General features: G+C 39.8%; 1 protein-coding gene across 1 annotated transcript; it reads left to right on the plus strand.

Annotated features, from left to right (window-relative positions):
- Positions 1–1,582: 1,582 nt before the first annotated feature.
- Positions 1,583–24,923, plus strand: ANKDD1B (ankyrin repeat and death domain containing 1B). Its single transcript, XM_059837004.1, is given in 16 exon segments — positions 1,583–1,598; positions 3,037–3,140; positions 5,104–5,210; positions 6,902–7,001; positions 7,093–7,194; positions 8,938–9,036; positions 10,459–10,557; positions 11,955–11,994; positions 11,997–12,052; positions 12,956–13,054; positions 14,601–14,699; positions 16,813–16,911; positions 20,079–20,174; positions 22,820–23,018; positions 23,684–23,815; positions 24,137–24,923. Coding segments are annotated over 16 exon segments (1,506 nt in total). The 3' UTR covers positions 24,196–24,923.
- The last annotated feature ends 54 nt before the right edge of the window (positions 24,924–24,977 follow it).

Below are 24,977 nucleotides of genomic sequence, written 5' to 3' on the forward strand. Positions count from 1 at the left end.
TGATTTGTGGAAACTAAGGGGTAGTTGCCAAACCCTGCTTCACCGCAGTCCTGTGATTACAGTGTGACAGCCAGGAGCCATCCTCTTGGGCTGTGGTTCTTACTCCCAGGCTGGCAAAGAGTGCAGAAAAAGAAAATAACTAATGAAGTCTCACCATTGGACTCAATAAGTGGTTTTTCCTATGATTTCTTTCAAATGGAAATGAAAAATTCCTGTTTAAGAAAAAAAATCTTAGTGACTTAGCAAGATCCCTGCATTGCTCTAGTAATTTTATTTCCAGTAAAAAGAAAACCCAGAGAAAACTTTGAAAATATCGCCAGGTTATTAAACAGATTATTTCATTTTAGAAATAATGCGGTAAAAGTATTTTTAATACCATTTGAATCCAAATATTGTTGATTTTTTTAAAATTTTACCTCCTTGGACCTCTTCAACCAATTCAAATTCGGGGGTTGTTTTGCCATCTGTTTTTAAGATAGTTGTTTATTTTATCTTGTGGACATCACAACAGGAAGTTAAAAGCAGACTTGGGAGGTAGGGATACACACATGCAGGAATTTTCACTGTCCTGTAAGTACTGAAACCTCAGCTGCATTTTTTTAATTCATTGGAAATCATCCTTATTTGAGGCCTTCCTGAAAGAAAGAATGAGGCTTCTAAAGTAAGACATAAATAAGAGAAAAAAAAAGATTGAAGATACCTCATTTTTTGTTTTGACATCAGCTAAGCAGTTTACTTTTCTGCACTTTTAATTACTTCCTTGCTCTTCCAAGAGATGAAAAATCTTGGGATGTTCAATATACTGCTGGCAGGGCTCTCTACAAAGGAGACCAACTGTATCAGAAGAGGAAATCAAAGTACTAATTTCAGTTAGGTCAAAAGAAAAATGGAAAATAACTATTAAATTGTTACAATATAAATATATATTTATTACATTAGCCAGACTTTTTGTATGGTGCCAAAGAAAACACCACCTAAAAAACCTGGCAGTCACACATAGATAATTGATTGCTGCTGTTACTTGAAAATAGAGTAATCGCTAATTACAGGAGGAGTGCTAAATCTTGGAGACCCCTGCTTGGGTAGAAGGCTTCCCTAAAGCTTAGTCTGACAGTTCTGCACTCCTGTAATTTCATACATGAAAAAAATATTTTGTAAAAGCAGCAAAAGTTAGGGCAACAAATCAGAGTCGTGGTGTGTCTACATTGTCATGGTTCTCAACTCCTGAATCACTAAGTGTAAAGAGAGAGAGATTATGAAGAAATATAATGCACATAGGAAGAGGTCTTTTTAGCAGCACATGGACAATTCATTGCTTCTGGATGGGAGAGAAAAGAACTCTTCATTTTTTGTTAGAACTGCAAAACTGTCCTTGCTGATGCATATACAGTAAAGAAATATAATTTTAATCTTGTTTTTGAAGGCAGTGCTGAGTAAAGTCTTGGGGTTGTTCCTCATTCTCCTGAGATGCATTTATTTTTGCATCCTCATGTAAGACAGCAGTCAGCAGGAATGAATGTGGCCTCCTTGTAATTAATTGCTGCTAATTAGTGCTGTATGTTTTTTTCCACATTTGACATAAATGTGCCTTGAACAAGGTATCCTTTGACCATTGGTTTACTTGAGCTTGAAATCAAGTTAGTAGAAAGCTCTGTTGGATACTTCCTAGGGTAATGACTATGGAAACTGGGACTGAGGCATCTGTTCTTCAAAGATCACTGTTCATAGTAATGATTTTGCTGTCAGCCATGCACCTTGTCACAAATGCCAGGAGAGCATTTTTATTTCCAAATGCTTTTTTTCTTTTTTTTAATCTTCCTCGTGCCTGCACGTTGTAATACAAATAACATGTAGACTGTGATTCCCAGAGAAGTTTGGAAGGATGATTCTTTTATTTGAGGCACTTGGATAATTTCTCAGGGAAACTGGAAACACCTTTGCAAGTATCCAGTTTCATTTCTGATTCATTTTCTACAGTAAAAATGTGATTATTCACCCTGAGATGATAGCCACAGGCAACATATAAATGGAATTAAGTGAATGCCATCCTGATTTTCCTTAGTATGCTCTGCAGTCACAGTGCTTCAGGCTGTGTCCTGATTAGGCATTAATGAATTTACACATAATGTGGTAGTATGAACTTAACTGAGAGGGCTCTAAGGAATAGATAATTCCTGTAGTTCCTGGTCCAACAGACTGGTGTCTCATTAGTGATATCATTGGACAAGTGGCCTTCAGCCCAAAATAGTCTAGACAGAAGACATCTAACTAATTGTATTTTAAGTGTGACATGCTATTGGATTAAAAGTATGTACTGACATTTTTGCAGCTGGTGTAACTGCTACACAATTTTCTAAGTGATTAATGAAATGTTGCAGTATAAGCATGAAAAATATTCTGACCTCCAGCTAAAGGAGGTCAGACACTGGAATTTTACTTTTCAGAGTTACTATTAGACACTGGAATTTTATTTTTCAGAGTTACTGAATATGTCTTGCTACTTCAGCTGACCAAAGAGATGCTAATTTTTGGATTGAGATATTAAAGGAAGGTCTCAATTTAAAAATTGGGTTTGCTTGTTTTGGTTTGTTTTTGCAGTCATGTCACACTGTTTAGTTACTGCTTTACATATTTTGCATTTTGGTGGTGTGTTTTAAAACAGAAGAATTTCTCAAAGAATAGGAAATAAATGCTGAAGTTTGTAGCATTCACTACTATGCCTATGCCATAATTTGAGATGCAGTTAGGTAGTAAGATCATCATAAAAAACCTGTTCCTGTGAGTGCCAGCTCTGGTAATCTGTGTTGTGAAAAGTCCCCCTTTAGTTGCACTTAAAAGTTGAAACTAGAAATATCAGCCAGATGTCTGTAAAGGAGAAAAACCTAGTCATTAAACGCTTTGATGATGAGAAGCAAGTGATTCTCATAACATTAAATCACTACAAAGAACAGAAAGTGTAAACAGTATCATCATCCCTTATGTTGATTATGGCTACTTTTTAAATAATATGGGGTTTTTTAACATGTTTTCCCACAGTACTGCCAGATGAGAGAGAATTTCAACATGCTGCTAAAATGAACAATTTGGATACCATGAAAAAGCTGTTTAAAAAGAATGTTAACATAAATGCTGTAGATACTGTGAGTATAAGGTGCCTGCCGGATCGCTGATGTGAAGGGTGACTCCTTGGGGTTGCAGGGGGGAATGCCAGCATGCCCCCTCAGCTGCAGGAGTGAGGCTGCAGAAGTACCCTCTAGGACCTGATGGAGAAATAATTTCATATAGCCACTGGGAGTTGTACAGCTTAACTCTGTCCCAAATGGACACTGGGAGTTGTACAGCTTAACTCTCAGATTTTGCAGTAGTCAGTGTATCACGTTGGGAACTAAGGACTTCTCAATTGTGCTCCTGCTCTAGTGTTTCCTCAGAGCTCTTTGGTGACTAATTTCTCAAGTTCTCCATCTTCCTAAGTGGGATGACTTTACCTCACAGTCACTTAAGAATGGATTCATGCTGCTAGCATTATAAATTTCTAGAAAGAAGTATTACTCTTGCCATGGGAGCATTCTATAAGGTCCTCTGGTTCCAGCCTGAGTTCAGAGTTCAGATTTACCCTAGATATACAAAAATGCATTTCCTATGCTGACTTCAACACCAGGCCTAAAATCTGAGGATGTATACTTCACAGTAGCTAAATACAGCACTGTGTTCCACATGAGAGGTAGTTCAACAGCAACCGAGCAGTCATGGTATTCATCTGGGAGTTTTGTGTAACAGTGTCCTCTCAATGGCTACATATAAATCATCTGCCCCTGAGTATCCAGTGTGATTTATTCTGGGTTCTGAAAAAATTTGCCTCCCATGCCCACATGCATTTTCACTCACTGGGGAATTTAAAAGATAGTATAGTGCATTCCTTTATTTGTTTATGAAACAGACCCGGAAACAATCATTTCCTCTGAGCACACTTCTTTTGGATACTGAGAGTATCAATTGCATTACACTCTAAAAGGTCACTTTAAAATAGTTCTTTCTTCCTTCTTGCTTTCCAGAATTCAGGAAGTTAAACTAAATATATTTTCAGTTCAGTAGTTTGAAACTTTTCTCTGTCATCCTTAAATTAGATCTATAGTATGAGAGAGTTACTAGCATAGCTGCAGAGGTGTTGTGCTTTGATTGATTATCCTAGTAGGGAGGTAGCTTATGCTGGCAAAGCCATTCATTTTGTTAATGCTGATTATTCCTGCACCTGTGCTCTCAAGTCAAATAAGAAAGGCTATCAAATGATGAGCTTTTTGATAGTATTCTTTCTATAGTACAAGAGGCTTTATTCTGACGTAAATACATGTCATAAATCCAACCTTTTTATTCCTTTTGATGCATATAATTGCAAATTTAAATTTATACAAGTCAGGTGATCTTCAGAGAAGCTAAGAAAACAAATCCAAACTGACTGATTTTAAAATTAATTCATTAAATCTCTTAGATATCTTTGTATGGAAACTATGAGTCACCAAAGTTAAACCCCGTTATGCTCACTTTAACTGAAAGCAAAACTCTCTCCAACAAAATTTGATTCAATTTAACAAAACCCTTTTAAATATATACCACTAATTACTTTATGGAAGTCTTCTTGAGAAGCACTGAGCCCATTCACCTCTGTAAAATCACTCACTGTTTGCAAGGTGGTACCTTTCATTTACATAGATGATGACTCAGTATGGAATGGTTACTAACACTGAGTGAGGGAGAAATCTTGGCTTGCATTGCAGAGGTTTAGTCAAAAACAAGGAGGATACCAAAAGGAAGTCTAACTGTGTACATATAGACCTCAGCTATTCAAACTACACCACACAATAAAATAATAAACAAGGATGCTTCTTGTAATGCATGCACCTCCCCTATGTAGTGTTTGACTAGTCTTTACAAGAATTCTCTAAGATCAATATCTAAATTCTATCCAAGGAAATAGAAGGAGAAATATGAAATAGTATATATTAACAGGTACATTTGGTAACAATCAGAGAATTCCAAAATCCTGGCCATCTGCACAGGGAAAGAACTGTATTACAGACCTGACAAACCAAGCTTTGCTTATTCCAGCTGAAGCGCACAGCATTCCATTTTGCTGTTGCGGGAGGCCATGTGTCCGTGGTGGACTTTCTTCTTCATCACAAAGCTAGACTTGACATGGCAGATCAGGTAAGCTAGTTTACTTGTTTTGATTCACAAGTATAGAAACTCCTTTGAGTAAAAGCAGATAATTTTCTCATGCTCCCAATTGTGCAAAAATCAAGAACTTGCAGTAAAAACTCCAGTTTGTCTTAGAACTTTGTATGAAAAGATCATTTGTATGAAAAAAGCATTTTTAGAGGAAAAACACATTGCCCAAAGTACTGGATAAGTTGAATACCTGAGTGAGCATAAGGTGCCTCCCTTGGCCAGGTCACAGTGCTTACCAGATACAACCAAGGACATTATTTGCCTTGTGGGCTGCAAGAACACACTGCTGACTCATGTTCAACTTAGTGTGCACCAAGACCCCCAGGTCTTCCTCTGCCAAATTGCTTTCCAGGCAATTGTACCCAGCCAGTACTGCTGCCTGGGATTGCTCCTCCTCCTCCTCTGGGGCAGGACTTTGCATTTCCCCCTGTTGAATTTTGTTATGCTCTTGCCAGGCCATTTTTCCAGCCTGTCAAGGTTTCCCTGGAGGAGAGCACACCAATACAGTCTATCAGCCATTTGTCCCAGTTTAATATCAAGTTTGCTGCAGCTACATTCTGCCCATCATTCAGGTCATTAATGCAGATGTTGAGTAGCATTCCCAGGATGGATGCCTAGTGCGTTGCTTGTGACTGGCCTCCAGCTGTTCATAGCTTGGAAGGTTTTCAGGGCAGATTTTTAGGCCACAGCCACAAATTTTGCCAAACCCTGGATTTATCTTATTGCCTTCATAGCAGGTACATATTCCGTATTGCCCTCCACTGTTTTCCACTGCAATTTCTGCAAATATGGGAAAGACTGGTAAAGTGGAGTGAGTCCCATGCAGAGCCTCTAGAATGATTAGAAGTGCAGAACAGGGTATATGAGGAGGTGTCCTAATATCCAACCTAAACCTCCCCTTACACAGCTCCATGCCATTTTCTCTGGTCCTGCTGGGTCAGTGCCTGCCCTTCCTCTCCCCCTGACGAGGAGGTTGTAACTGCTGTGAGGGCTGCCCTCTGTCTCCTCCAGGCTGAACAGACCAAGTGACCTCATTTACTTCTCATATGGTTTCCCCTCAAGGTCCTTCACCATCTTTGTGTTCCTCCTTTGGACACCCTCTAATAGCTTTATATGCTTGCACTGTGGCACCCAAAACTGCCCCAGCACTTGAGATGAGGCCACAGCAGCACAGAGTTGAGCTAGTCCTTTTGTTGTTAAGATGTTCAAAACAGGGTTTGTTTTTTTCCTATAAGAGAAAAAGCTTTTAGAGAATTTGAGAGCTGAGAACATTAGAATGAGGTCTAAATGGAAAATTATGGTGACTCATGGAAGTGTAGTCATTGCATATTGTCACTTGAAATCCACTGCACCCAGGACTATCTATCTACATGGTTTTTAGAGAGAGAAAATAATTTCCAGGTAGGACTTTATCCCTCTGTCATAAAATGGGATCAGTCCTTCTCTGGAGATGCTAGACCTTCTGTGAAGAAGTCAAACATTTATCTAGGTCTTGCTCTATTGCATTTAGCTTAATTTAAGTGAGATGAATCCCACCCACCCTGTCAGGTGTTCATATTGCTTTTCTAAAAGCCTACAGATTGGAACATACTCATACACTGAATCAATCAAAAACATTTAAAGAAATTTGGCTTCAGGTATTTTGGTGGTGATTTCTGCCTTTGTCATTTTATTTGAGGCATGGCCTGACAGTGATTCATCTTGCAGCCTGGACTGGAAATCTGGATATAATGCAAAAATTAGTTAAAGCAGGTGCTGATCAAAAGGTTAAGAATGAGGTTTGTTGAAGAAAAATTTTTACCAACCCTAAACATGTTTATGTTGGGAAAAAAATCAAACATTCTTACAGACTGACTTACCATTTTTCAGGAAGGAATGAACATACTGCATTTTGCAGCTCAGAGCAACAGCATTAAAATAGTTGATTATTTCCTCCAAGATCTTCATCTGAATGACTTGAACAAACCTGATGTGTTTCTGTTTATTTCTTTGATGTTATGAGGCTTTTGTTTTGGGGGAAACAATCTTGACTTGGGAAATTTCAATGATTCTAGTTTGTTGACAGTTACATATACTTTTAATTACTGACTTGGTTACTGAGAAACTGTTAAAAGAAACAGCCAGACAAGCCCTTAGGAGCAATGCATTTCCTCCGTCTTTGCCCATTTCAGTTGGACTGCAGACATCCCCTGCTGTCCTTGCTTTTGCTGCATGTGATGCTCAGTGGTGGTAAGGCAATGGGAGGCAGAGGAGGTCGGGTTCAGTCCCCACTTGATTCCTTTTTTCTGCTTTTTCATTCTCACTCTTTTCCTCTGCTCCAGAAATCTTCTTGCATGGGCTGCAGTCACCTATGGGTGTACCTTCCTCTGTGTCTCCTCCCTTGCATCTTCTTGTGTTTCCTGCTGTATCTCCCCTTGTGCATCCTTCCCACAGCAGTGCCCTGCCATTCTTACATACATTTTCACAGAGGCACCATTTGGTTCCGTGGTGGGTTAAGTGTTGGCACATCGTGGGGCAGTTTGGTCCACCGTGGAGCCACCTGGAAATGTCTGTGACCAGCCCAGGGCAGCCTCTGACATATCCCACACAGCTCCTTTCCACAGACCTTACCAAAACATGCCAGTTATGGCCAACAGGGCCATGTTTCATCAATGTAGAACATAGAACTCTGTGCAGCCATCCCACAGAGGTGCACTGACTCCCCAGCAGTGCCTTGTCCTCATCAGGTTTTCTTTGCTTTTAATTTCCACAGTGTTGGCATCTTGTTTTGAAATGTTATGCAGATAAGTCAGATATTTTAGCTTTACATGAGGAAAACTTATTCCTGTGAGATCTGACACCTAAAAAACAAATCTCCCCTTATTTTTTCTTCTGACTTTCTTGAATTTTATTGACCCAAGGGTGCAAAATTCTGAATTCTTTTTACAAATTACAAGTCTGACAAAGCAGTTAATTTAACAAAACATACCTTTGAAGGATTAGGCCCTGGGAATGGAAAGGTGAGGAAGGACCTTCTCAACCACCTGTTGAGGTTGCATCATAATTCTCTACTAGGTGCATGCATTTTTTTCCTAGACATTTTTATAGGCACTATCAGGCATGATATGAAGCCATTTTACCTAGCTGGTTATATGCCTTACTGTCTTGAGCAGTGGTATGGTTTTGTGTCAAGATAACTTTCTGCAGTTGAGTTCATAAATGGTTTGAAAAGTTTTTGTTAGTTTTGACCCCTCTACAATGTACAGTGCTAAATTCAGGCCTCCTGGATGAAACTTCTGAGATATGTCAGTTTTGGTCTCTGTTTCCAGAATTTGGATCAAACAAATTCACCCATGGAAACAAATTTTGCTATTTCTTTGCTGCCTGTTTCTGAGCATCCTTAGACTTTTAATGACACAGTTATTTTAATTAATATTTTCATACAGAGAAAAAATAGAATTAAAAGATTTTGAGCATATTTTCCACTTTTTTACCATTTCTAAACAGTTTCTATATATTTTATTCAGGATATGAAAGATGTATGATCAGTTTGTAAACACTAAGTGTAATTTTAATTACTGTTCTTCCACTGTTGTGTTAATCTCCTTAGTAATATGATATATAGATTTTTATGTAGGATACGCATATGCATATGCATGCCATATATCTAGTAACTAGAAGTAAAGTATTTCTACTTTCTGTAACACTATGTTTCTTTCTGTAATTGTTTTCTAGAAAGGTAAAAAGCCATTTCTTCTGGCCTCTGAAAAAGGCCATGTTGACATGATAAAAAATTTTATTGCTCTGAAGCTATTTACTTCTGAAAAAGATGAGGTAAATGTTTCTTTTCCAGAGAAGTCCAATTACAAATGTGCTTATGAAAAATTATTATACAATCAAATATCTGAGTGCGCTGTGCAGATGTTACAGTGATAAAAGGAACCAACAAACATATGATGATTTTTAGTGATAAAGGGATGATTGCCACGAGATTTTTCCATACACATTCATCATTTATGCAAAGCAAGAGTAGCATATGCTGTCTGCTGAGAGAAATGGGGAAGCCTAGTGATAAAGGTGTGTCAGCCTCTTCTGGGAGATCATATTTGCCAGTATTTCACTCTGTTTGTCTGAGTCTGTGTGTGACTGTGTGATCAATTTTTCAAAGGTGTTTAAAAGCTTCAGGATGAAAATAAACACCTATAAATTATTTTTCAGCAGTACCTTAAAACTTCAGTCTGATTGAGTTTGCTTTGACACTGAATTTTAAAGTATCTTAGTAATTTTCAAAGTCTGCTCTTAAATTTATTTTTCCTTGCTTTACTATTTCTGGAATGAGCAAGTTAGTATTTCTCTGCATCTGAGGCATTGTAAGGACAAATACATTAAAAATTGTGAATATGTCAGATACTGCATTTACAGAACCACATATGTAAGCGCTCAAAAAAGTAATGTTGCATTTTTTGGTTTTCTGGTAATAGTTTAAAAGCTGCAGTGCCACCCAGAGCTCTGCTGTGCTAAGCAGTTTATCAGCAGAGGCTGAAAGATAGTGTTGTCCCAGATATCTAGCAGGTCAAAGGTGTCGGCAGCACCAGGAGGTAAATGCTGTGGTCCTGCAAATTAGGTAAGAAAACAGGACAGAAACTCATCTCCTGGGTCACCAAACCCAATCACACTCTAACCATAAAAAGGATTCCCACATCTTCTCACATTTCGCTCAATGCTGTGAATAAAAAACTGTTCTGGACTCTCATTTTTCTGAGAGTTAGGATTCTTCCAAATTTTTTAGCCTTTTTTATAGTATTTTGTATGCTTGCATTTTCTTTAAGTTCAAAAGCTGCTGCTCTGCCTGAAGTTGTTAGTTGCTTTTTTTGTTCTGTGGTGTTTTGGTTTTGGTTTTGTTTCTGTTTTGTGTTTCTTAATTTCCTGGAAAGAAATTGCACTGACAGTGACAGAGATCAAAGATTGTGATACCGATATCGGAGCCATGACAAATTTCTATGCTCTGACCATTTTCTTCTGGTTCACTTGTTAGGAGTTAGAATTTCAGATCTTTTTGCTGGTACACACTGAAGTTTTCAGACAACCAACTAGATCAAGATTAGACTGAATCTTGGCACATGCTGTGTGCAGTTGCCTCCCTCTCCTTGTATGTAAGAAAGACTTGTATGTAAAAGACCAAAGGCATTTTGTTGGTTTTAGCTAAAGTCTTTATTCTGGATTTTAAAATTTATTATTTGACATTTTCATTTCAAGGAAGGAAACACAGCATTGCATTTAGCAGCCAAAAATGGTCACAGTGAAGCTGTAGAAATTCTGCTTGAGCAATGGGAGGAAATAAATGACCTCAACCAGGTAAGTACACTAAACTATTGAAATAAATAAAGTTAGAGATTTGAAAATTTTACTGAAAATTCAAATTTGAAAGGAAGAGATGTGGCACTGAGGAGACTTCATTAGTCTTTCTGGTTTCCTAGTAACTTTGCTTCCTGTTTCCTTGTTCCTTGTCCAATAAATTAACCTCCCTAAATTATCCCTCCTTCAGCGTCTTCCTCTGTCCTCTATCCCTTACACACATCCTCCCCTGCATTTGGCAAGCTGTTGCATAACTGGCAGAAGAGAACAGAGGAAGGCCTCAACCCCCTTGCTGTCATCCAGCATTTTTAGCCATGTGATTCCACTCCTTTTAACATCTCACTTTTAAGCACTTCTGGTGCTTTTCAGCCAGCTGGACTTGCATACCAAGCACATACCATCACAGGCACTTCAGCAGAGGTAATTTGTATCTTGTCAGTCTGACCTCAGTTGCACAAAACTGGCTGCAGACACTGCCTGCCCAAATTGCTTTCCTGGTTTAGTGTTGGTGAGCTCAGCCAGCATATTCATCAACTGTGTATTAGCTGGGAAGGTTGTATCCCTGTGTTAATGCACTCGTGAGGTTCACTTTAAGCCTTAAACAAGGAGTGGAGGAAGGAAATGCACAGTAACTGCTCCTCTCAGCGTTCTTGCTTTGTAAAGCTTTTGTGTCTCTTCTCTTTCTTCTATGGGGCAGCTGGAACAACCTGGTTAAGGTAATTTCCTCTGTTGTGGGCTGGAATGCCCACTGTGGGAACCTGCCATGAGGCTGATCATTTGTTCTGCTAGGCCAGGGACAAAATGACTAACTCCTACCCAAGGCCCTCCTCTTTGTTTATCAGTGACAGACTGATGAGTTGAGAAGTTCCCTCTTATCCAACTTGTCTGCTAGTTTCAGCTGTGCCTGTTGTGAGGCTCACCAGCCTCTTCGAAATGTGGAGCCCTCGTGTTTCTAAGGCTTGTCTAAGAATGTTGCTTCTGCACACAGAGCTTGTGCTGCTTGTGCCCCTGCCTTGGCATGGCCAGTGGTGTGACCTTCCTGTCCTGCTGGAGATGCTGTGATCTGTGTATGAGTAGATCTGTCTTCCCACAGCATGAGCAAAGTACTAAAACGTATTAAGTTTAGCAGAATAATGTCAGGATTTTAAACAAAGAGAAATTGGAATAGTTTTCTATTGTATTCCAACTATTTTGGAATAGTTTTCTGTATTGTAAACTTTACTATACATCTGTCCAGATAAACATCATCTGTCACTTAACTGCTGGTAAGTAGCCATGTCATTCAAGAGTTGGATGAGCCTGATGGAGCCTACTGGAGGTGTTTTTGTGTCTCAGTGTTGTAGTCAACTCTCTTAAATTGGAACAGACATTTTGTCTCTTTTGGTCTTTTGGTCTAGAATGGAGAAACTCCATTTTACTTGGCTGTTGAGGGAGGTCATAAAAATGTGCTGAACTCTTACTGGAGGCAGGGAGTGACATCAATGTTTCAACTCAGGTATGTACACAGCATCCCTCCTAGTGGGGCATGCTAGACTGAAAAGGACCTTAATAGCAAAGGATATTTTCTCTGCTTTTTTTTATGAAACTGGTTAAAAAATAGAATGGGGAATGTAGAGAGTATGAACAGAATAAAACCAATGTGGAAGTAAAATAGCATTAGTTTTACCTCATGGAGTATTGTGGTGGAGCTTTTCATTTCCTGTATGCCCACTAGGACAGCATGTGACTAGAAAATGTGACCAATGAGGATAACTGAAAATCCTCCTTTTTTGGCAGTGGATGTGACTGATCTGATGACAAACTTGTTCTCTACATGTGATTCCTGAGCTGCAGTCCAACTCATATCTGCTGAATGGCCTTGGCTAGCCTGCTGCAAGAAGTTTATGATTCCAGCAGAATTGAGAACTTGTTTGTTTAAGCAGAGCGATTTTGTAAAAATTAATTTTTAAAATTTATTTTATATTAATTAATTTTCCTATTGATTTATTAACTGTTCTATGGATTTACTGGTTAATGTGACCATACTTGCTTGGTAAGGGTCTAACAGACTAACAGAATAGGAGACAGGTTGGCATTGTTGTTGTCCATGGCACAGTATAGATGATGATGCTGATCTGTCTCTTTTTTAAGAGAAGTTGGATGGGGCCACTGGATATAGGTGTTCTTTAGTATGTTTGTTGTGATATAGTAAAAATGGGAATTTCCTTCACTGTTGACAAAAACTTCATGCCAGCTGCTGATGTGCTTATTTTGCATCATTTTGTCAAAAGGTTCTATTGGTGGAGGGGATACTAAGACAAATTTAAATGTAAGATTTCCCTATAGTTATACCTCTCTTTATTAGTGGTTTTTTTCAGCAATAAAAATGTACGTTTTTTGTCTATCAAATTTCTTTCAGAACCATAACAGTGCTTTGCAGGTTGCAATTCAGAATGGACATCTATCCTTGGTTACTTTTCTTATTGATAAGAATATTGACCTGGTTCCTAAATCTGAGGTGAGTGTTTATCAGGATAACTCTTTGGTTGCTACTCAGCCTGTCCTGTCTTTCCGTGGGAATTCAGACAGCTGGATGAGATTGAGTATTTCTTTGAATTTTTTTCCAGACACACTATTACTTGGTTCCTAGATGTTGGCTAGCCTCACACACAGACCAATAGAGACAAGATCCTGTTGCCAGCTCAGTGAGTGCCTGAGCAGGCTGGTGCAGTGCAGAGGAGACACGGCCAGGCTACACCAAGGGCCAGGCATTTGGAGAAGGAGAGCCAAGTACACTGCTTGAACTTAGCAGTAGTAATGCCTTGGGCAAAGTCAACATGATTTTGAATAAAGATAACTAAAATGTAAATAAACACTTCAGTGCTTTCACCCTCTGCAGGTAAATGCACCCTCAGTGCCTTCAAAATCTGCATGCCAACATTCTTTGTGATTTAAAAAGCAAGAGATATTTATATTATCCAACTCCACTCTCAGTTTAGATATTACAGATATTTGAGATTTTCTAGGAGTAGGAAATTATTTTCCACTTCTACAGTACAGGGTGAAAATAGAATCTGGGCTTCATTACTTATGCCATGATCACTGGCCTCTTGCAGAAAACTATCAAGGAATAACAGTTTATGTTGTGCTTGAAATGATTTAAAGGTCAGGCTGTTGTTGTGCTGCTTGTTCTCCTTAGCTTTCTGTAGCAGAAGCAACTCAAAAAAATTGTAACTTACATTTTGCAAATGTTTCCATCATAATGTTGCATAAGAGCTTTCTTTATTTTTCTATATTTCTTCTGGGCCACAGTTTCTGTGGCCCAGAAGAAATGGCTGTGTTTTAAAAAGACACTGAACTGGTGCCTGGCACCATGAATGGTACTGATATGGAATTATCCTTTAGTTGTATTTCACAAGAAACTGATCCATCACAGGTTCAACATATGAAGTGATCTTACCAACCTAGTGTGGATTTTGACTGGTGTTGAATCTGTGCCCTGGTTATATTATTAAATAATCACTTAAATAAAACCTCCGTCTTGCTAATTGTAATTTGTCATATTTTATAAATATGTCAGTAAGTCACTTTAGTATGAAGAGCATTTCCAGCAGCAACACATGACAAGGGTTGGTTCCTGGAAAGTAGATTTCAACATCAGTTTACTGAATGCAGAATGAGTCTGTCTCCAGGCCATTCAACAAAGGGCAAATCCACTTTTCTGAGGAAGCAGGAACATTACCCTGACCTCTCTGTTGTCAGGATAGCAGCACACCCCAGGAGCACCTAAGAGGAGTGCCTTGCTGCATTCCTAAGTGGTGGCACACCCCATGCACTCAGCATTTCCAGTCTTCTCAGCTGTATTTGATTACCCATTTCTAGGTGGGAGCAGGTTACCTCCTCTGGTATAACTCCACACATCCAGGTGTATTTTCTGCAGTGTTGAGCCTCTGCTAGAGCATGTCACTTTGCAAGTGGTGGGCTTCAATTAGAACCTCTTTCTTGTTTGCACAAACTTGTAATAATATTCCCAAATGTAACAATTTATTATTTTTCCTCTACAGCAGAAGAATTCCCCTCTCCATTTAGCAGTCCTAAGTAATAATCTCCTGGTAGTAAAAAGCCTTTTGGATGCCAATCACGACATAAACTCCTTAAATCACGTAAGGAAAGCTGGGAATTTACACAGCTTTATTGGTAAAGGGGAGATTATGAGGGTTTTGCTTGAATTTTTTTTCCTTATGAGCTCAGGGTACAAAAAAATAGGAAGGAAGAGGCAGCTCCCTCCTAATCTTTTTTTGTGTGTACATATGTATTAGTCACTGGTACATGCTGTGCTAATATTGTTTGAGCAAGATAGCACAAAGCTGTATACTCAGAAAATGATTGGGTAATGTATTGTTCAAGTGTTATGGTTCATGTAATAAATGACAGAAATGTCTAATGGTATTGGCTTCAGAGGGAAGCCCAGTGCAGAATGTCATTTGGCAGGAAAGAAGTTAATTTTTCCTTAAAGCAACCCGCCATGTGCAGTGCAAACCAGCAAGGCAAGTAAACTACCACAGAAGGTATCCAATATCTGAGAGAGTGGAAGTAGACTGGACTACAGTGACCTGACAACAACTAGGTCTCCAAAAATCTCAGTGACATCCAGTGCCTGTGGTCCATATGGCAGCAGATTGTACAGAGCTCACATACACTGGCTCCTGACCATGACAGACTCCAGTGGTCCAACTCTGTGCAGACAGGCCTGCCACCTGTGGCACTTCAAGGAGAATCCCTCTTCCTGCTCCCCATCAGCCCCACATCTCAGCCATCCATCCCAGTGGAAAGACTGTCCCAGCAGCCCTGTCGAGTCCCATTCGGGGCACTGTGGCTCGCTGCTGGGGAAATGCAGCCTGGTCTCCCTCAAGACATGCAGAGGTGCTCCCCACAATAGCAACAAGGATGACTCTTGAGAAATCTGTGGTTCACCCCTTCCCATTGTTCATTTTATTGCTAGAGATTAATTCATATGCATTTTTGTGGAAGACATAGGCTGTCATTTGTGGTTGGAGTAAAGTATAATGACAAGACTTTCTGGTCACATAAAACAGAGAATTCTGTAAATTTCTTCAACACATATTTTAAAAATATTTTGCACTCTGTGTCTAGTGTGCCAGAAGTTGCCTACAGTAGTAGGTACTTATGTATCCCTACATTTCTGCAGGAAAGAAAGTTGGGGTTATGAATAAAAAACCACCCTTTTTATTTATGGGAATAAAAAAGTTAGGTGAATACATGAGATTGTGTGATCATTGTGTAAACTGTAAAATTAACTGATGAGACTTTTAATGTGGAACAAATTATAGTTTGCACACTAAGAAACACCTGAGCCTGGTGTTTCTTAGTGGACAAACTATAATTAAGATCTAAAGGCCAAAGAAGTTTTCTAACCAGACCTAAATGTAAACTTGCCATGTCAGAGAAGCACAGGCACAAAACATTCATCTTAGAAGAATAATGTGTCCCAAGAAACATACTAAGGAACATTCCCATATATGCAGGGCTTCTACAATTACTCCATTATTTGCTGCTGCATTTCACCTACAGATATCTGGATTTTCTTACTCTAATTTTTCTTACTCTAAAAAATAAATAAATACGTATTTGGGTATATGTAGCCTTGTAGAGACTATACAACCCTCCTTTCAGACTCAAAGATTGACTTGAAGGTGAATGCCATTTTAGCTGTATTTCTTGTTAATGGTTTGGCCTTGTTTAATGATTTTGTTTTGGGGTTTTTTTGTATGTGTGTTGTTTAAGGTTCACTGAACCCATTATGGAGCAGGTAGACTTCTTCTGTGTATCATCATTTTGTGGCAGGGCCGACTAAAAAGCTCTGTTGTGGATGTGGCATAATATACTGTTGAAAACTGTGGATCTGCAGTTGCCTTGGCATGAATTTCAGCAGGGAAAAGGTTACTTGAGAGGATAATATGGATGTGGGTTGCCAGACACGTGAGGGGCATAACAGCGACTGTTCCTGAGGAGCATAACAGAGACTGTTCCTGAGCCAGCTGGAACTTCTGCCTGGTTTTTCTGCAGAGATCCCATATGCTGTCTTGTCTGCTTGATACAAAACTGGCAGATCACACAAGTTAAATGATTTCCCTCTGTTCAGTATTTTCTCACCAAGATCACCTCTTGTGAATCTATGTTAGATTCAGCCTTTGAGCATGCGACTTCTAGTGAGCATGCTACTTCAATGCATTTATTTGGTGTCTCCAATTCCAGAGGCAGGAGACCCCTCTACATCTGGCGGCTGATCTTGGCAATGGGGAGTTGGTGGAAGTGCTGCTGAAGTCAGGCTGCAATCTCAAGACCATGGATAAGGTAAATTGCATTGCTCACACATGGAAGGATTACATGATTTTTTTTTTTTGTTCTATAATCTTCCTTACAGAGGTGCATAAAGCACGTGTTGCCAGCTATGTTTGCTAAGTAAAGGAAGTCCTCTTTTAATATAGTTATAACTGCAGCTTGCAGAGATCTGATGGTTTTGGTGAAGAGCTGTATATGGGGTCGGCTGTCTGTCTCTGCCCCCACACACGCTCAGGATGGTTCTTGCACGCTGGGCTTCAAAGGGTGAGACTGGACGCTAAGTTTTTTCGGTCTTCAGAATTGTTTATTATCTCTTATCTATAAAGTCCTTTCTTTCATCGAAGGATCTGACCAGCACGGCAGCCAAAGGCACTCTGCCCATCCCCAAGGCGGCCGCATCTTTTATAACAAAAACTACGTATATCATATTTACTTTTTGTCCCCAATACCTATCATCTTCGTCACTAAGTACACTCTCATCCCAGACCAATCCCCAAATGCCAACACCACTCCAGAAGATGGAAGACAGGAAGAAGAAGGAAGAGCCTGGTGGCACACCCTGATTCCTCCATCTTGTCTCTACAACCCCCCTGTACCGAAACCCCAAAATTTGTGATTCACCCTATAATGATATCTTCCCTTCACCATTTACACTTGAGTGATTCTCGCAGGTTCCATTTCCTCATTCATCAGTGGCACATCTCTAGATGAATCAAAATCAAGCCACCAAGTGCTTTTGGCAACATTCCAGGACTCCCGAGCCCCCCAAGGGTTCTCTCGGTAGCTCTGAACATCAGGAGTGATGTGCTGAGCTCCCACACTGTAAAGTTCCCAAGCTCCGTGATTTGAAGGATAAACACTGCTTCCAGAAACCTTTCATGGAAAATATAGTCTGGGCTTGCAGAGGGGCAAATGTCCTGTGGCTCCTTGTAACTGTGTATCTGCAGCTGGGCTCAGTGCCAGGAGAGATGCAGCTTCACCAGGTGCAGGGATGGAGAGTTTGCCCTTTAGCACTCCAGGCCATCTTAGAATCATGTTGACATTCCAGATCCATTCAGATGGATACTTAAACCCTGAGATGATGTTCTGCCTGAAAGAGAGAAAGAAAAATGGTAATGGCTGGAGAAGTACCAAAGCAAAGTTGCTGGGGAAGTGCTTTTGAAAGGACAGAGTACCAAACCTAGTATGTACATATTTTGCTAAATTATTGCAAGATTGAGTGCTCCCTTTTACACTGTTACCACTTTTCTTGATATTCTGTATGAGCGAGTTGAAGGATTTGACATTTATTTTGGGCAAAATCTTGCCCTTTTGTAAATTTTAAAAGTAGCTTTCCTGCACAAAACTGTCCTGATGAGAAATGAAGCTTTATGGATTAGAATTGTCTTGTTTTGCCCTTGCCTGATATGAGGCCTGGGGCTCTGAGTGGGGGTTGTATGGTTGGTATGTTTTGGGTCGCTGAGGTAAGGTGCTGCATTGGAGTTAAGCCTCTCCATTTAGAATCATGCCTACACTTGCCAAAGAGCTGCAGCTCTCGCAGGGATCAACTCAGAATGAAATCTTGTCCGCTTTAAATAGCACCTTAGCCACCAGGAATTTTTTCCAACATATTTGTATTCCAAAGGCAGACACAAAAAATTACTTATTGCCTACCACCTTTGGCACCTGTAAGACTTTGGACAAGGCAGTGCCCTTGTATTACAGCAACACTGATAGAGCTCGTTATGAGAATTTGGCTCTGAGCCAGTACAAGTTCTGGTACAAGTCACCTTTCTGCATTCTGTTTTATTTCTTGGAGTAGGTTTTTCTTTGCTTATTTGCTGGATGACCCCTGAGACCATGCCACTGCTGAGAAGATATGCAAGTACAGTGCCCTTTGAACTGAATTGGTGCTGAGATGCCAAAAATGTTACTGTCCTTGCTGACCAGTAGACAGGAAGAAAGGGAGCCTGCTTTGATTGCACAGTATTTTTCTGGCCTCCATGCCCTGGCAGCAGTACTCAGTCTCCAGAGAATACCATGCATCTGCTCCTGTCAGAGGTCAGGAAATGCACTCTGTCTTTGGTTGTGAGTGCAGAGAGCTCCCCATGTGCAGAATGCTGTGCTGCACGTACATGCAGGATGCCAGCAGTGTCTACACTAGTACAGGGGTACAGAAATACCCCCCTTATCCACTGCATCTCTCTTCCCCTGTGAAATGCAAAGCACCTCTCCAGAGCTGAACCCAAGGAGTTCTTGTGGTCTCTGGACTCTTCACATATAAAATATGCCTAAAAGATTTAATGAAATGTATGTTCATTGGCTTCTAATGTGATGCTCTTCTAAAAACAGGTTAATTAGAATGATCTTGAGCACAGCCAGGGGCTAGAACTCAAAAGGTGTATATTAGGGAACATTATGCTATCTGGAGAACTGAAATACCTTATAATTTAATTATTGAACCTTCTAATTAACAGATTGGCTTATTTTAGATCTAATTTTCTAGAAATGCCTAGCACTTGTTATGTGGAGAATAATCATAATATTTAAATCCCAGGCAGTTGCACTCAGTGCAGATCTGCTGAAAATAGTCAATTGCAGAGAAATCCCTTTAGAGCCACCGTGATAGGAGATGGATTCAGGTAGACTGAGCAAACCTCTGCAGCTGGTGTTGCAGCAATGGCTTTGAATAACTGTGACTCTTTCTATACCCATCAGCCTGCAACTGTGCTCCTTTCAGCTCTAATGAGAAAGTAATTTTCTTTTTATTCTGTGAGCCACCTTCTCTTGCCATCTAAAACAAGGCACAAGTTTGCCTTTAAGTTGGAGATTTCCAGCTTTGCCAGCCTATCCATCTGAAATGCCAGTTTAACCATAGCATGGGAATCGACTGTATTTGTGATAGTGGGAATGTGGACACAGTGACTGGAGTGTGCAAGCTGGTGTGAAGTATGCAGGTCTGAGTGCAGGTTTCTGAAAGCAGCAGTACCCCACCAGAATTTTTTACTGGGGAGTTTAGTGTGTGAGAAAACCGATCACCTCTGGGCTGAGGTGATACAGCTGATGCAGAGCATAGGACTTTTTGATTGTAGCTACCCAAAAGCCATAATAAAGGGATGGGGTCTGTAAACAATCCTTTTGTTTTTCTTCTATGACACACTTATCCAAGATGATGTTCTGATTCACTGTCCTGTTTTCAGCATGGGAAAACTGCACTAGCCACAGCATCAAGGAGCCATCATGCCCTCATTGTAGATATGATCATTAAAGCAGAAAGGTATTTTGCCATGAAACAGGTAAGAGCCATCTTTCTTTAAACACAAGATACCTAAGGGAAAAGCCAATTCTGATTTTGAGGTGCCTTTTGGCTGAGGTGGTTCCTTTTGGCAGGCAGTAAGCCTGGCCTTGATGAACAAAAGTTAGGATTGAGAATGGGAAAGACTCTAGCCCATCCAGGCTTGATTCCTGATTAGCTGTAAAACTGTAAGCAGATCTTAGCATTTTCCTGCCTTGTGCTCTACACATAAAGGGATGGAGAGAGATTCTAAGCCAAATCCAAACTGTACCATCAGTACCATGGCTGGGATAACATGGATCCATGTTGATTCCTGGATCCTTTGGTACATGGTTGAAAAATAGCAGAGTAGAGATGTCTGTGATTCCTTTGCTAGCAAGAGCTCAGCCACTTCTACAGAAGCTCCCTAATCTGTCCCTTATGTGTTAATTATAAAATTAAATCAATGAGAAGGAAAAGAACATCATGATTGCGAAGGACATGGCTTAGGTTGTCTGAATTTCTCACCTTCTTTCTCTAGTTGTTACTTAAATGTACACTGCATAGTGATGGGCTTATCTAAAGGGCTGCAAGTAACTGCCATATCAATTTGTGATTTCGTTCTCACTCCTGCTTCCTGCTGAGTTAGCCAAGCGTATAAGCACACTGATCCTGCCCCAGAGCAGGTACAGGGATTAGCTGGTTTTTCCACCCCACTCCCATCCTGAGTGGCCAAATCCAGGACACTAATGTTACAGGGCTGGTAAATCACAGATCTAGATTAATTATTGCAAAAAAACCTCCATGAACACTCTGTACTGTGCATTTGATTTGCGCCAGGTCAGCTGGAATTGTCAGGTACATTACTGTTTCTTTTGGTCTAATGAGGAATTAGAAGTATTCTGTTGCCACAGAAGACATGACGAATTTGACAGCACTAAGCCCATAATATTCTCAACCTCTTGGCATTGTTCACTGAATTTTCTGAAGAGAAGAAAAGGTGTTAGGCTGATGCTTTTCTGCAGAAGCACCAGAAATGTTGGGAAATACAAATGTTTGTGTATCCTGTTGACTGAAGCTGAGAGCACAGCCTTTGGAACAGTTTAAATCTTAAGGCTATGGAATACGATGCTGGTGGAGTTACCATACTGAAACTACAGCATTTTGAACCATTATTTTAAGGACTTTTTGTTACATTCAGCTGACTTGTCATTTGTGACAAAGCATTAGTTACAAAACAAAATGTCACATAGCTGAGAGGAAGGGCACATGATACCAAAGTGTGACTGTCATCTCTCTGTTTGCCCTCTTCTCTATTTATCACTTCTACACAACCCTTCCCTGTCATTGTCCAAGCTGGGTTTAACTGGATTTGAGGGCAGCTGTTACTAATCCCACCTTGCTGTTGCCTCAAAACACACTTAGTAGCAAAAGGAAGCTGTGCTGCTGCAAAGGGGTTTTTTTCATTTGCTTGAGATTTTTTTTCCTTTGTTTTTTTTTTAATTAAACATCACAAGCGAATGATCTAAATCAGAGAGACCCAGAAGCTGTCCTGTAGAATGTCCTAAACTCCACCTTGCATGTGTTAAGAAGCAGAAATAAAGTTGCATCAGATGAACGGAACCAAAAATACACGACAATGCTTAGTTACTGAACTGTGACTTCTTTTCTCTGTAAATCTCTTGTAAGGTTAGGGAATAACCCTGCTGTATTTTTCTGAATTTAATTTGGAATGAAGCACTTTTGCTTAGTATTGTTAAAATGTGGCCTATTGCCATTTCCTTTTTTGGTTAGTATCTGCTTTGTCATTCTCTACCAAATTCGTGAAGAAATTTTCTCCCTTTGAAGATTTATTTGAAACAGAACTAGTACATAAATGTAATGAAATACAGAAATAGCTGGAGCATACCTACCTAGGAATGTTCCTGGACACAGCTTAGCTAGGACTGAAATCACTGATTGACATGGTTTTTGCCAAGCTGCCCAAACAAGATGTATAACCCCATCACTCCTGTTCCAGGGGAGCCACGCATACAGTAGGATCATCACTTTTAATCGGAAGGGTAAAATCCATGTGGTTTTGGTTTCTGTCTGATTTTACTCATGCAGGAATGAAACCAGATCCATGCTCAACACACATGTGCACATTGGTTTTTAGACACTTTGCTGAATGGGAGTCCCTGTGATAAACCTAATGGCTGATGATACCAGCATAGGATCTGGAAGTCCCCACTTCAACCAAGCGAAGCTGACAGGACAGAGGCAGGAACAGGTTGAGCAGGTGCTGTGCCCATGGTGCCTACCCTCTCCCCAGGGAAAGATTTGTGCTTTGAGAAGCAAGAGAAAAGGTTAAGAACTGTGCCTGAAACCCAGCTGTGTCCTAAACATGACATAGACAGAACCAAGCAGCACAGCAGTGCTGACACAACAGTTGCTGTTACTTTGCTTTTGTGTATCAAGTACCAGAGAAAGTGGCTTATTTTGCAATTAACTTAGTAATATACAGCAACAAACACTGAAACTCTTTGTTTCAGTTCTGTTTCCGTGAGCAATACACAGTTCCTTTACAGGCACTGAGAAAATCATCTGTCAGGAGCTACATCTGTACCTCACTGAGCAAAGCTTCCCAGCTCTGTTACACAATTCATCATCTGCTTTCTTTTTCAGACACATCTAGCTCATAGTGGTAATGCATCAGACTTCAGTGTGTCCTTCAAACAAGATCACAGCACACAGACCAAGCAAATCTGTACCTCCCTTTGGAATCTAGCATACAACCAGTTAAAACCCCGTGAATGGAAAAAACTGGCTGTGTTCTGGAAGTTCACAGATGAACAAATTAAAGCTATTGAAGAACAGTGGACAGGTAAAAATATCTGAATGGCCAGACACACTATATAGGATAAAAAACCCCCACAAGGCAGTGTTGCATTTTAAACTATGTGAGTATCCCATAGAGAAGGGGTACCAGCTTTGTCCCAGGCTCCTGGGAAGCAGTGCTGTAGCAGTACAGGACTCTGCTCTCCCTCTTGGCCTTAAGGAACCTTCCTCTTTGGAGATCAAAACTAGAAGCCATGAGCATCATGGAAGATTCCTGGGGATCTTGCTGCAAGTGAGGACCTGGAGAACCTCACGACACAGCAATTTTGCTCCTGCTCTGCCTGCACAGCTGCCATGAAACAGGAGTTTCTGGTTTCAAGCCTCTCAAGTACTGGGAAGACAGCACTTCTGCAGCACATATTGTACTTGCTACTACTACTACTCCAGGGTGTATTTCCACAGCTTGGGGAAAAATGAAAGGAAAATTTAATTTTAAGATGTATTAGGTGTTTTTTATGTCTTAACACTAGTGTTAGGATAAAACAAGTTTTTTTTTTTAAACTTTTGTAAGCTTCAGTCTTAATTTTTCTGCTGGATGAGAAATGTATTAAAAGTAAAGGAGTAAGTTTAAAACCTCTTGGAACTTTTAAAGTGCAAAAGCACAAAATACTGTTTTCAGCATATTGAACAAATATTTTGTGTATTGCATAGGGAAAAAAAGTTACAAGGAACATGGGAACAGAATGTTGCTCATCTGGTTACACGGCACATTGCTGGCTCATCAGAATCTTGTTAAACATCTATTTGAAGATCTGGTGGAAGCAGGACTTCAGCCTTTAGCTGGTAAGTAGATACAGAGCACATTACAGTGTCCTCTATGAGGCTGCAGTGCCATGCTGAGCTCTCTCCTGGCGCTGGGAAGCTGTGGCCAGGGCAGGGCTGGAGGACACTTTCTTCTTTTCTGGGACTGCCCTTCCTGAGGGGGTGAGGCTGCTTGAGAAAAAGCATTTATGTCAGACTTAAGGTTTCTAAAGGAAGATGTGTGCAAACTTTGCTTCCCTCATCTCCTGCACACACAGTTAAATTGTGACTGGCCATCCTTCAGTTAGTCTGACCTTGTGCAAAGCAGAGCACACCAATCAAGTGTTTTCTCTTACTTTACAGAGAAGATCAGAGCTTCAATTAGCATTAGCATGGACTCCAGGAAATGTGTAATTTCATGAGTTCATCAACAAAACATGGCATATATGATGGAATTAAATGCCAGAAGGAAAGTGGCTTTCAAATATCTTTTTGGAAAACAAAAACCATATTTTGAAGTTGTACAACTTTTTCCACCCTAGAAGAACTTGCACTCCTGAAATGGTTACTTTCTTCTCAAATGCTTGCTAAATAGAAATGTTAAAACTTTAAGAATAAATGGCTGACTGGTAGCTTATAACTGCTAAGCAAGATTCACCACTTACAATTTCTACACCTGGCCTAACACTGATAAAGTAATTCTGTATTGAACAGCAAATTAAGCTACTTTGTGTTTGATGTGAAATGTAAATAAGATGTTTTCTACATGAAAAAAATTAAAATTAGTAAGTGAAAGTTATGTGTATAAATCAATTAACACTTGGCAAATAAATTGGCATCTGGCCTCCTTTGGGATTAATAAATTCTTGCTAGGATTATGAAAAATCTTTCTACTGCAGCATTTGATTTATGTAGTGAAGAAACACAAAAATGTCATGTGTAAACACCATGTGTGGCTGGCTGCAGAATTTTCTATCATGGCATAACACTGTATACACACCCTCAAAAGAACATTTGATATTTAATTCTTCACACATCTAGCAATTATTTACTTATTTCTTGTTTATATATTGAATTGATACTTGGCAGTGTTGGGCTGAGTATGTTTAAAGGTTTTCTTATTACTCAATAAATTTCATATCTGAAAAATATGTAAATGTTTATCTTAGTGATCTTCTTTATTACATAGCAATAGTTTATCATG

The sequence above is a fragment of the Haemorhous mexicanus genome, chromosome Z (genome assembly GCF_027477595.1).
Source record: "Haemorhous mexicanus isolate bHaeMex1 chromosome Z, bHaeMex1.pri, whole genome shotgun sequence".
NCBI classification, from domain to species: Eukaryota; Metazoa; Chordata; class Aves; order Passeriformes; family Fringillidae; genus Haemorhous; species Haemorhous mexicanus.